Genomic DNA, 13,551 nt, shown 5'->3' on the forward strand with positions numbered 1-13,551 from the left:
GAGACTGTTCTGGTAAAGGAATTTGGTTGTGTTTATAGCTTAATTTTTAAAGTTTATAGCAGTCTTACACTGCTGCCAATACAGTGTTTATAGTTTGTTTACTCAAGTATCATGTATGTCCTACTTCAGGAACTGCAGTGCTTACGTATTCACAGATCACAGCATGTTAAATAATCTTTGCACCTTATTTAACAACCCTACCTCATGCTCAGAAATGAGTGCTGTCAGCGCTGCACTGTCCTGTCCTTTTACTGTGTCTAATGTCTGTTTTATCATATTTACTGTATTGTTTTCAGTCTGTTTTTTGCACACTTACGTCTGCACATTGCTGTTTGTACTGCATGTTGTGTTTCATGTTGCACCGTGTCGTTCCTTGGAGGAACGTAATTTCACTCCACTCTGTACTTGTACATTGATGGAATTGCAGTAAAAGCCACTTGACTTGATTTATTGTTTTTACTGAGTAGAGAGGGTAGATGATATATAAATATAGATGATGTTGTATTTCTGTCAGGGAAAATGTGAGCTATAGAGTAAAGCTCTGATTAATGCTCACATGTACTGCTTTGTAACTGAATATGGATCATGATTATATTACTTATCATTCTTATTCTTTAGGTGATGATGTCTAAATTGACTTTCATCCAAGCTTACAGCGTCACGTTAAATTAAAATCAATGCATTAATAGTTTTGGATACTATTTTTAAAATATGGCACCATTTTTTTGCTCCAGGTGCAAAAACCTTAGAAGAAAGTCAGTTTATTTTGAACACATGAAGCTGTGGGCGTGTCTGTGTCGTTAATGTTATCAGTGAGTAAATTAGCTGTTTTTCGCTGATAGGAGTTTTAACTGTTCGCCTGCCATTAAATGAAGGAAGCTAAAATTCTTGTGGCTTTTCTCATTTTAATATTCTTTCGTACCTACAAAATTCTCCCAAACAAAACAAAATTTGTCATAGTTTAATGTTTTTTCTAGTTATAGAGACCCTGACTGTTAAGACATGTAAGCCTCAATATTTCAAACCTTAAATCTGTAGCAGAAATTAAGCAAAATACTTTATTCGTTATTAAAAATTGGCAAATCCCTTTACTAGTAGGTTGTCATTTTGTTGTGGCATCATATTGATGCCTTGTCTCATCCACTGTGTGAAGAACAGCAAGCTAAATATCTGTTTTAACTAGAATATATCACTCAGCCTTTACTGACTGTCTTGTTTAACGTAGGATTGAGTCCAGTGCAAACTTATGACAGTGCAAACTTATCACAGTGCAACAGTGGTGAGCTATTAGTAGAGGGATTTTGTCATCTGTTTTGCGATAACCAAATCTGCTTTTGAATTATACATAATATTTTAATAGTATTGGACATGTGCATCATTTTAACCCAGACAAGCCCTTTAAAGCCCTTATGCCCGCTTTGATTCTGTGTCATGGAAAAACGTATTTTCTGTATTTTTTTTTTTTTAATAAGAATTTGTTGCGGTGTGTAAACATTGTTAAAATGTTCTAAACGTACCATACATACAGGCCTTATACGAACAATAAACTGTACAAACAGACTGCTTTGAATTGCTTTTATGATGCCGTATACATTCATCAGGTCACGCAGCCTACAGCAGTTTAGCCCCACCCATTCAGACTGATGTTATAAGAGGTGTTTCAGCCTGGACTGCTTTTTTTTTTTTTTTTTTTTTTGAAGGACAGAGCTCATTTCCATATATCAGGCTTAAAGTAATAAAACAGCATAATTGCTAAGAAATCTTGATGGCTAATTAACTTTGTTTGCCGTTCTCTTTCACAGCATCCTCTTTTAGAGACGCTCCTTCCGTCTGAGCCCATGAAGACAAATCAAGAGTCGGACCTCCTGGAAGGTACGGATTAGATCAGATTAGTGATATGTTTAAAAGCACACAATGGACTCTCCCACACTGTTTTTACGGGAAGAGCGCCTGCATAAACAATCACTCAGAACACTGAGAGCCAGCTTTTCTTTAACCTTCTAATAATAGCCTGCAGTGTGATAACCAGAACACCTCCATTTTAACAGTTTCTGGTGATGGGAAACAGCTGGCCTCTTCTTACTATATTTCTGTGAAACTTGACCCACAAAAAACAATTCTGTTACAGTGTTTAAATATTTTTGCAATATAGCATATTGTGTTTAATTACTTCTGATGTCAGTTTATTCCTGTTATTAACAGTACAGCGTTTTAGTTATAATGCACTAGCCTTGGGCTAATATTTTAGCCTTAATATAGTGCACTGGTCACCAGCTAATATGTTTGCCCTGCAATAACTCTAGTTACAAGCTAATATAGCTCTAACCCACTAGCCACAAGATATGTTAGCCATGAACTAACATGCCAGTCACAAGCTACTGTGTTTGCCCAGAACTAACTCACTAATCACAAGCTGTGTTAGGCAGAAGCTAGTATTTTTGCACTGAGCTACCTTGTTAGCCACAGACAAATTTATACCTGGCCACAAGCCAATATATTAGCTCTATAAATGCACTAGCCTCAGGCTAACATGGTAGGATGGAAGGGATGGTCTGACCTGCTGTCTGCACTGTGTATGTTACTCCACAGCTCAGTTTTGCCGTCTGATCTTCCATGTTACATTCCTTGTTACAGATTTAAAGAGAGTGATTTGTCAGGCAGAGGGTTTTATTTGCAGTCATTTGGTTCATGACTGACAGAAGAAACCAATTGCTGACAAAAGGAGTTAAACACATGTTGAAAACGAAGACGAGCTAGACTCGAATAACGTACTTTAATCAAATATTGGTGGTAGATGTGTCAGAGAGACACTCAGTCACTCCACTGCTCCACCAGTTTCCCTCCTTTTGCACAGTCCAGCAGAACACTCCTTTGCTCGCTCTCTCTTTCTTTGGAGTAGATGAATGTGACACTGAATGAAATCATGGATGATGAGATTTAGAATTTTCTGGGCTAGTTTAAAAATATTTGGGGCTGTGCCCTGAGCCAGGAGATGCTCCTGAGGTCACCTGTTGGTTGTTGACAGTCTCCATGTCAGTATTTGCATGAGCCAAGACTAAAACATATGATGATATTAAACACTGTTGGTTTTATTGGAACATAAAGACTTAAGGTAGCTGTCATTCCCTCCTCACGATCGAGATGACCGGAGCACGCCCACCACAACACTAACTTTCATGATTTTATTCTGCTTGAAAAGTCATTTGCTGTAAGGCCAAGAGAAAGCTGAGAGTCTTCGTGCTATCTGAATTTAATATTTAAATAACACAGTGTACTCACAGCTGTATCACTGCTGTACTTTCCTCCTTAAGCACAAATGTGTGTATGTGCAGTTTAAAAATAGACATCAGGTGACACTGACCCTGAATTTATGATTACTTTTTTTATTTCTGGTGAGTCAGATGTGACTGTGGTGACGTGTGCATGAAAACTTTACTCATGTGTTGAAACAGGAGGCTGTTGAAACACAGCAAGGATAAAGTTCAGTTGAAGATGTATAAATAATAATTTACCAAATCAGATCCAGATAATTGAGGCCTTCGGGAACCTCTTAATGTTCAGTGTGGGAGATAGCAGAGGGAAAACACATGACTGCACAACAGAGCGTGTCTGAATGAGCCCAGTCAAAGTGAGTAGTGGAAATAGAAAATATCTCATGCTTTCATTTAGGCTGACCTTATATTTCGATCATGTTATACAGGCGAAAGGAAATGCCAAATCCCCCCAAATATGTACTGCATTCTTATCCTCCTTATTTTAAACCCTTAAAAGGCCTGCAGCCGCCAGACAGCCTGATGAATGACTAGTTCATGTGGCCTTTCATGTTGTTAAGCCTTAAGCCACAGTCACACATTTCTCTACAGGGGAGCCTTTCACGCTGAACTCCTGTGAGTGCAGAAATTTTGAAAAATTGGTGGAATCCCCCTTTAAGCCCACCCTTAAAACCACTAATATACATTTCATAATAAACCATAATTACCCATAGTAGATTTATTCATTTTAGACATTTCTAATCAAAGTATTCCAGTTTCGATTTCTAACAAACAATTTTACACATTTATGCATCCATTTTTATGATGGATGTTCCAAGTGCTATAATCTTAGCATCCAGTTAGCACTCAGTAACAGGAATGCCAACCGATCAGGGCTGGGTAGCAGGAATGACAACCAATCAGCAATCAGCACTCGATAGCAGGAATGCCAACCAATCAGCGCTCAGCAGCAGGAATGCCAACCAATCAGCACTTGGTAGCAGGAATGACAGCCAATCAGTGCTCAGAAGCAGTGATGCTAAATAATTAGCCAGTTAATGTAACTCATTTTTCTACTTTCAAAATTACAGTAAGTTTCTACATAAATGGCTAGAAACAAGTTAAATTTTAATTTTTTAGCTCCACTCATCATTCATTGAGGTTTCTCTGGGGTCCTCTAGTGTTTTGCAGTTAGGTTGATATAATAGGAGAAATGGGAAGATGTTGGACTCTCTGGCTCTGTTCAGTGCTCCTACTTGTTCCACTGTGACAAATTTCATTGAAATCAATGTAAAATTTGATGGTGAAAAGCTAGTTTTTATTTAACTCTGACATAGGCTTTGTATAAAACCATGCAAAGCAAAATAGCAGTATCAGTATTATGTGAAATCAAACCTTAAAAACACTTTAGCATCTGCCCTTTGCACTTTAATAGTTTTAGTATTTAGTATTTTAATAGTGTACTTTTATTCTTCTACTGTGATGTCAGTGTTAAATGGTTGCTGTTCTGGGAAATGACCCTCTAAATAAGAGCCTTTTTACTATGAGAAGGTCTATAAATGGGAAATGGCCATGTCACGTTCTAGACTTTATGGCAGTGTTTCTGAACAGGAACAGTATATTCTGAACTCAACAACCTCGTTCACTGAATCTTTGGAGGCTTTTTGAAACGTTGCAGGATGTCCAGGTTGGAGTTGTGTCACTTTAAAGTGCCACACACAATAAATACTCGGAAGTCATAAAGTCATAAAAATCTTTTTAGTGTTGTGGATATAATCCTGTTTACTGGTGATTCTTCAGTTCGTGATGTCTGTCCAGTTTGTCTGAACAGTCGTACATATCTCATCAGCGGCGATCGTCTTCAAATGGAAAAATTTCAAATTGCTGGTAAGCCCAGATTTTCATCACACTATCTGAAGCTGTGTGTTTGTCACAGTTTGCACCATCGTGTGAGTCATTTTGTAGAAATAGATTTCACAAACCTGGACAGACAGTCCAAAACTGGAAGCGGGAAGTGTGTCAGTACTGCCGCTGAGCAGAAGAGCCTGATTACAGTCGAGTATCACAATAAGAGACTTGTTCTGGCTGAGGTTAGATAGTGTGCTGTTGCTGACAGACAATGAAAGAAAGTGACCAAGTAGAAAAAAATTGAAAAGTAGAGTTTGGAAATGCTCCCCATACAAAGCTGATGTTGGCTTCTTAATCTTTAGTTCCTTTTCCATTCCAGCTTTAATGGTACATGCGTGAGAAGTTAACTGCTGCACTGCTTACAGTGAAACTGAAAACTAGAAAAAGTATAATGTTAATAAGAAAGCAGTAATAAAGTTAATCAAACTTTGTTCATGAGTCTATGACATGTAAATGAAGTGGTTTGGTGTAAAATTTCTTTACAGTTGTAGGTATAGGAACCAGGGGTCACCATGACTGCAACACAAATATAGACATTTTATGTACTATCCAAAATCACCAGTGAACCTACACTTGTCTTCTGAGTTGAATGTTGATGATGGGAAAATGGCAGAAATAAAAGTTTTCTTTGGGAACTATTTGGCTTGTTTGAAATTTAAGTTCTCAAAACTGTCATTAAACAATGTCTCAGACACCAGGCAGTGTATTCATAATTTCTTTTAACAATTTCCTGTGAGGTAAGTTCTGTGAAAATGTAACGGCCACCTCTGCCTCTCTGTGCAAGTGACTGATAGAAAGTTCTGAAACAGTGATGCTCATTTCTTCTAATAAATTTTGTATCTCCTATGTGCCCCCTTCAGAGAGCCCCCCTCAGCAGAATGGAGTCGCCCAGACTAGCCCCACCCACTACAGCTCCATCACCCCCCCAGCTCCTGAAGAGGAACCCATTTCCACCTACTTTGAGGAGAAGATCCCGGTCCCTGAAGATGTCACACAGGTGGGTTCTGCGTTTAGGTGAGATTATCTTCATGATGTGATTGTATACAGAAGAAAATGAGATTGAAACAACACAAAAATATGCCACTTAGTCATTGTAAACTTCTCTGGATAAAATAGTTTGTTAGTCCTGTAAGCATATAAAGATTTGTAATAAGCTAAGTGTAGCATTGTGGTGTTATTTATTTATTTATTTATTTATTTATTTATTAGCTTTGACATTCAATTCTTCCCAAATGAATTAAGATTAAATGACACTTTTTAATCCCACAAACGGGGAAATTTCACCTTCGCATTTAACCCATCCATGAAGTGAAACACCGCAAACGCACACAGTGAGCACTTTCCTGGAGCGGTGGGCAGCCCTATCCACAGTGCCCAGGGAGCAATTGGGGGTTAGGTGTCTTGCTCAAGGACACATCAGTCATGGACTGTCAGCGCTGGGGATTGAACCAGCAACCTTCCAGTCACAGGGCCAGTTCCCTTAACCTCCAGCCCACAACTGCCCATTAAAAATTAAGTTTATTTTAGGGCTTTATATATCCTTTATATTGAAATCACTATTTACGAGAGTGCAGTTTTCTGCCTCAGCCTAATAACACAGAACTTTTGAAATGCCTGTAGACTCAGACCAATCAGAGGCAGCCAAACTTCCATCTGTTGTGACATTACAACTTTCTGGCAGTTTGGCTCTTTGCATTTAGGGGTCGAGCATCAAGCCAGAAAAGTGGATATTCTGAACTTCTTGGCCAAAAAAAGGCCTGAACCTTATAGGTAATAATCTCAATTTAAATTGTAGTTGCAGTTTTTGTAAGAAAAATTGCAATTAAATATTTTTTTCTGTTCAGCCGTAGTTCATACTTGATGCTTCATGTTTCATATTGATGTTTCTTGAAGCAGAACTGTGAAATAGACGAACATTAAAAAAAGATTGTCCTTACACGTACATATTTAGCAGAGGCTTCTGTTGTAAAGCAGATATGTAATTGTGGTATTTCTGATTCCTATCTGAACAGCGGGTTTAGTGCACGTTTTTCAGGATTTCTGTGGTTCTTTAAAAAGTTTGTTACAAACTCTTAAAATAGATTTACGGTAAAATGATGATGAAAATGACTTACTTTTTTTTTACTTTTAAAAGTATTAAATTGTAGGGATGTCTAAACATTTAATTGGATTACATATGGGCTAAAATAAACTCAGTCTAGTAATTTCTGAGAAAATGCAAGGATCTCAAAGCATATCCTTTCTTTTTCAGTTACTTGTTCTGAATGAAACATGCATTAATGCACAGAGTAGATGAAACCATGTGTGAGCGGTGGAACTGTGTTACTTTTAGTAAAATGTTCAAAAGCTTAGAATTTCATATGTTTGATGTGATGTTGTACGTTAGTGTTATGTTATTTCCTACACTATCTACCTATAATATTTCCACTTATAGAAGCCCAGAATCTCACCAGATGTAAACGACACCATCTGGAAGATTAAGACAGAACTGCATTTAGGAAATCTGCCAAAAAATAATGCATTTATCAGAAATATTCATAATGAAATAAGAAAATATTGATATGTGGGCCCCTGTGTTTTGATATTATTTCAAATCTCAAAATATTGTGATATTATACAGCATTGATTTAGTTTTGCTTCCCCTTCCTTGCACTGCTGAAGCAATTAGCTCTTACTGAGCTGTGTAGTGAGAGAGGCTCAGATCATGCTGTGTATTTAAACATATGCAAAATCGCTGCTTAAAGGCACTTCCACATGGCATTTTGGTGACCTGACAGGTGATTAAGGACATAACCAGGAAAATCACCTCCTCCTCTCGTTTTTCTGCAGGTGTTCAGCTTTCGGAAGCTGTGGGCATTCACAGGACCTGGCTTTCTCATGAGCATTGCTTATTTAGACCCGGGGAACATAGAATCTGATCTTCAGTCAGGAGCAAAAGCTGGATTTAAAGTAAGATCTTCACAGCAATCACATTTCAGTGACTACCGTCATATAAAACATTTTATGTATCTATTATTTTTTTCTACATTAGCTCTTATGGGTACTACTGGGGGCCACCATTATTGGACTTTTGCTGCAGCGACTGGCTGCGCGACTAGGTGTTGTCACCGGGATGCACTTGGCGGAGGTTTGCAACAGACAGTACCCAACTGTAAGTGAACTTTGTCAATCTGAAATTAGGATTGATGTTGTTTTTTTTTGTTTTTTTTTTGGTGGTGCTTGGAATTGGAATTTCAGTCAAACCTGGTATTCAGATGGTGGTGGTGTTTTAGTGTGTGTTGTGCCGGTGTGAGTGGATCATACACAGCAGTGCTACTGGAGTTTTTAAACACCTCAGTGTCGCTGCTGGACTGAACCAAAAACATCAAGCTATGAGAGTCCTGTGGGCAGCGTCCTGTGACCACTGATGAAGAACTAGGGGACACAGCAGATGAGCTATCGCCTCTGACTTTACATCTACAAGGTGGACCAACAAGGTCTAACAAGGAATGGACAGTGAGTGTTTGAAACTCCAGCAGCACTGCTGTGTCTGGTCCACTCGCACCGGTGCAGCACACACTAACACACCACCACGTCAAAAATAGAATGTGCCATAGCTTTTGCACAGACCACGTTTTATGTTTTATGTTAAATTTAGCTAACAAACAGTAACTATGCTAAAGTACGTTCTGTAGAGCAGAGTTTTGCAGCCCGATCCTCAGAGACACCCAGACGGTCCACGTTTTTGCTCCAACCAAATGTGCAGCACATGCAGGGATGAAGGAAAAATGTGGAGCATCTGGGAGGCCCTATGGACAGGGCTGGGAACGACTACTGCAGAAAATGTGTTAACGTATTTTAACATACTTATTAACTTATGCAGACAGTCTAATGTAAATGTTTTCTGTATATGCTGCAGAAATGTATTCCTAACTTTTGCTCCAGTACATATTAGGCTAATACAATATCAGTCATACACTGAATCATTTGAAATCACCCTTAATGTTCTCCTTCAGGTGCCTCGTATCATACTGTGGCTGATGGTGGAGCTGGCAATCATTGGCTCAGACATGCAGGAGGTCATTGGCTGTGCCATTGCCTTCAATCTACTCTCTGTTGGCCGGTAATATTAGATAAGCATCATCAAATACACATAATCTTACACACTGGAGCAGATATCATGTATTTCTATTTTATAGTGTGCATATAAATAGTCTTTTTTTTTTCCAGGATCCCACTGTGGGCAGGAGTCCTAATTACCATCATTGACACATTCGTATTTCTGTTTTTGGACAAGTATGGTAAGTTAAACAGCAGAAATATGATGAAGTGAAACGTAATTCAATTTGTTTATGGATGTTGTAATGCACTGCTTTTTACAAAATCTTAGGTTTGCGGAAGCTTGAAGCCTTTTTCGGGTTCCTGATCACCATCATGGCCCTCAGCTTTGGATATGAGGTACAGTATGCACTCCATCTGTGCTTAGAGTAGAAGTAATTTGGTGTGAAGGGAACATTCACCACCTTTTTAGAATTTTCCCAGAATGTTTCTGTAGGTTTTTGTGATGGCATTCTGTTCATACTGAGGTTGAACTAGACCAGAATGAAAGCTGCTGTGTGGCCTAAAACAATACAATGGTTTAAGATCCTAAAACTCAGAATATTCACAGTAGCTATGAAATATTCTAATTGTTATGCTAATCTCAAGGCAAGTTTTTGTAAAATTGTGAGAATTGTCTTAAGATATACATATTTCTGGTTCAACATTATTAATTGAAGTCAAGGTTCAGTTTGATTTTCCATTTCTCTAATATTCTGTATGTTAAGTATTTTCTTGGTTCTACAGATCTCTGATTCTGTTGTACAGTTTGGTTTGGCTTAGATAAGTTCTCCAACAGAACTTTTTCAGTGCCTGCGGCGCTACCCTCTACTCCAAAATACCCCAAAATAAACCCCAAAAGTCACAGCCCCTAGAATTTATATGCATGATATTAAAGCTCAGTCACTTGAGTCAGTTGCCCAGTATATTCTGAAAAAGCAGTAAATGTGAAGAGAGAGAGGTGTATTGGCTGTACGCTTTTACATTTCCATACACCAATGTGTTTTTTTTTTTTTTTTTTTTTTTTTTTTTCTTGGCTTGCTTTGTATTGTAGTATCTGATTTGAACAGACGTCTCTGATCAGTCTTTTTAGAGACAGACATTTACCACTTGTCCACTTCAATCATAGAAGTACCTTAGCAACCACCTGGAACACTGTAGCAATCATCTAAGAGTACCCTAGGAACCACTTGGAACATCGCTGCCTCTCCTTAAAGCAAACTGCTCGCACCCACCTAGAGGCTCCATTGCAAGCACCTAGCAACCTATCAAACTCCCAGAACACCATAGAATCCAAATGGTAATACCCTTGCAACCACCTGGAATACCATAGCTGCTGGGTAAACAACCAAGCAATGAAAATCCTGTGAAACTCAAAATAACCACATAAACACAGTATAAATAATCCACTTCCTTCAACTGTTCAGTACTACATAAACCTAATTAAGTTAAAAACACAGCTATTAGCTTTCTGTCTTGCACCAGTTTAAATATTTTCCCTCCTAATTCTGATTCATGTTTCCTCTCTCAGTATGTACGGGTGGCTCCAAATCAGGGTGAGGTTCTGAAGGGCATGTTTGTTCCATACTGTGAAGGCTGCGGTCCTGTGCAGTTAGAGCAGGCTGTTGGGATAGTTGGAGCGGTCATCATGCCTCACAACATCTATCTGCACTCGGCTTTGGTTAAGGTAAGGCCCCTGAAGACCAGTGAGCTGTCAATACAGAGAGCAGATTTGAAAAATCACTAAATTTTGACCAATGTATCCTGATACTTTAATTGCCAGAGGGGACAAAGTAGGGAAAAAAGGATAGTCAACATCTGAAAATTTACATTCAGTCTAATGCTGCCTTTCAGGAGGCTGAAGGAGAGTTTGATAAACGAAGTTACTACAATCATTATTTACTCATTTTAAAAATTGATAACTGTCAGTGTTCTGGTATATGAGGTTCTGAAATGTTCAGGACTCCCTGAATATCTCAATTAAAATTCTGGGTGGTCCCTGAAAATAAACTAATTATGAAGTTGTGCTGTCCATTATGAGAAAAACAGACACTCAGATCCAGACTTAGTGAAGCTCATTGTTTATTTGCTTCACCCACAATCAGCTTCTGTCTTTGGTATTTTTAACTAACTAGATTTACTTTTTAACTAACTGCAGCACTGCTCTGCCTATAACTCTGCCTGGATTCCTTTGAAAACTTTACAATGTGCTGCAGCATCTCTGTAAATCTGAAAACTCGCATGTTCCCAAGAGTTTGGTGTAAAGAGTGACTTTTCTTGATTTCTCACATTGAAATGCAAATGGAATAGACAACAGGTGGAAATTATTGGCAATTAGCAAGACACACTCAATAAAGGAGTGGTTCTGCAGGTGGGGACCACAGACCATTTCTCAGTACCTTTCTGCTTTCTGGCTGATGTTTTGGTCACTTTTGAATGTTGGTGGTGCTTTCACACTCGTGGTAGCATGAGATGGACTCTACAACCCACACAAGTGGCTCACGTAGTGCAGCTCATCCAGGCACATCAATGCGAGCTGTGGCAAGAAGGTTTGCTGTGTCTGTCAGCGTAGCGTCCAGAGGCTGGAGGCGCTACCAAGAGATAGGGCAGTACACCAGGAGACGTGGAGGAGGCCGTAGGAGGGCAACAACCCAGCAGCAGGACCGCTACCTCCGCCTTTGTGCAAGGAGGAACAGGAGGAGCACTGCCAGAGCCCTGCAAAATGACCTCCAGCAGGCCACAAATCTGCTTGTGTCTGCACAAACGGTTAGAAACCGACTCCATGAAGATGGTATGAGGGCCCGTCGTCCACAGATGGGGGTTGTGCTCACAGCCTAACACCGTGCAGGACGCTTGGCATTTGCCAGAGAACACCAGGATTGGCAAATTCGCCACTGGCACCCTGTGCTCTTCACAGATGAAAGCAGGTTCACACTGAGCACATGTGACAGACAGGACAGAGTCTGGAGACACCGTGGAGAGCGATCAGCTGCCTGCAACATCCTTCAGCATGACCGGTTTGGCAGTGGTTCTGTAATGGTGTGGGGTGTCATTTCTTTGGAGTGCCGCACAACCCTCCATGTGCTCGCCAGAGGTAGCCTGACTGCCATTAGGTACCGAGATGAGATCCTCAGACCCCTTGTGAGACCATATGCTGGTGTGGTTGGCCCGGAGTTCCTCCTAATGCAGGACAATGCTAGACCTCATGTGGGTGGAGTGTGTCATTGAAGGCATTGAAGCTATGGACTGGCCCGCCCGTTCCCCAGACCTGAATCTGATTGAGCACATCTGGGACATCATGTCTCGCTCCATCCACCAACACCATGTTGCACCACAGACTGTCCAGGAGTTGGCGGATGCTTTAGTCCAGGTCTGGGAGGATATCCCTCAGGAGATCATCTGCCACCTCAGCATGCCCAGGCGTTGTAGGGAGGTCATACAGGCACATGGAGGCCACACACAATACTGAGCCTCATTTTGACTTGTTTTAAGGACATTACATCAAAGTCGGATCAGCCTGTAGTGTGTTTCTCCACTTTAATTCCAGGCCTCCATTGGTTAATAAATTTGATTTCCATTGATGATTTTTGTGTGATTTTGTTGTCAGCACATTCAACTTTGTATAGAACAAAGTATTCAATGAGAATATTTCATTCATTCAGGTCTAGGATGTTTTATTTGAGTTCCCTTTTACTTTTTTGAGCAGTGTATTTTTATTGTCATTGAAGCATCAGCATTGCTGTGGTGAGTGAGTTAGCAGCCAACATGGGACCCTTGAATACCAGGGGGTGTTTCTTACACTGATTGTAGAACGGTTTTCGTAGCAATAGTGGAAAATATTATGATATAAGCTTGAGTTCAATTAGGGCTAGACAATATGACAGTATGTGTAATAATCGTGATAAATTATGTCTCTGTATAATCTGCCTTTCTGAGTGGTGTATATGGTCACTGCATGTAGACACTGACCAGCTGCAAGTTTCATTATAAAAGAGCAGAATTAGTCCCATTTAACTCGATTTAATGGCAAATATTGAATAAAAATTAATGTATTCATAGTTTTAATAGTATTTTTTTAAATGTAGGACTGCTTGTTCTTTTATCTTTGTTCCAACTGAATAGATGTCTGAAAGAATATATATTGCAACACATGATGCATTGTGAAAATTTTCTTGAAGTATCGCAATATTATATTTTTGCCATATCATCCTCCTCTAAGTTCATATTGCCCACCCCAGCACTTATTTCATGTTTTCCTTTTTTCTTTTTTTCGCTGTTGAAATGAGCGTTTCAGTTAGTCATAGTCAACTTCTCA

The 13,551-nt window shown here is 39.5% G+C and overlaps 1 protein-coding gene across 1 annotated transcript in view; it reads left to right on the top strand.

Moving 5' to 3' along the window:
* Window positions 1-13,551, top strand: part of slc11a2 (solute carrier family 11 member 2) — a 33,915-nt gene that overhangs the window by 1,217 nt on the left and 19,147 nt on the right. The window contains exons 2-9 of the mRNA XM_017692795.2: window positions 1,803-1,872; window positions 6,020-6,156; window positions 7,989-8,108; window positions 8,191-8,310; window positions 9,155-9,261; window positions 9,369-9,439; window positions 9,529-9,596; window positions 10,768-10,923. Coding sequence (XP_017548284.1) covers window positions 1,839-1,872; window positions 6,020-6,156; window positions 7,989-8,108; window positions 8,191-8,310; window positions 9,155-9,261; window positions 9,369-9,439; window positions 9,529-9,596; window positions 10,768-10,923 — 813 coding nt within the window. The 5' untranslated portion in view covers window positions 1,803-1,838. The remainder of the gene's footprint in view (window positions 1-1,802; window positions 1,873-6,019; window positions 6,157-7,988; window positions 8,109-8,190; window positions 8,311-9,154; window positions 9,262-9,368; window positions 9,440-9,528; window positions 9,597-10,767; window positions 10,924-13,551) is intronic.

This window comes from Pygocentrus nattereri, chromosome 21 (genome assembly GCF_015220715.1).
Source record: "Pygocentrus nattereri isolate fPygNat1 chromosome 21, fPygNat1.pri, whole genome shotgun sequence".
NCBI classification, from domain to species: domain Eukaryota; kingdom Metazoa; phylum Chordata; class Actinopteri; order Characiformes; family Serrasalmidae; genus Pygocentrus; species Pygocentrus nattereri.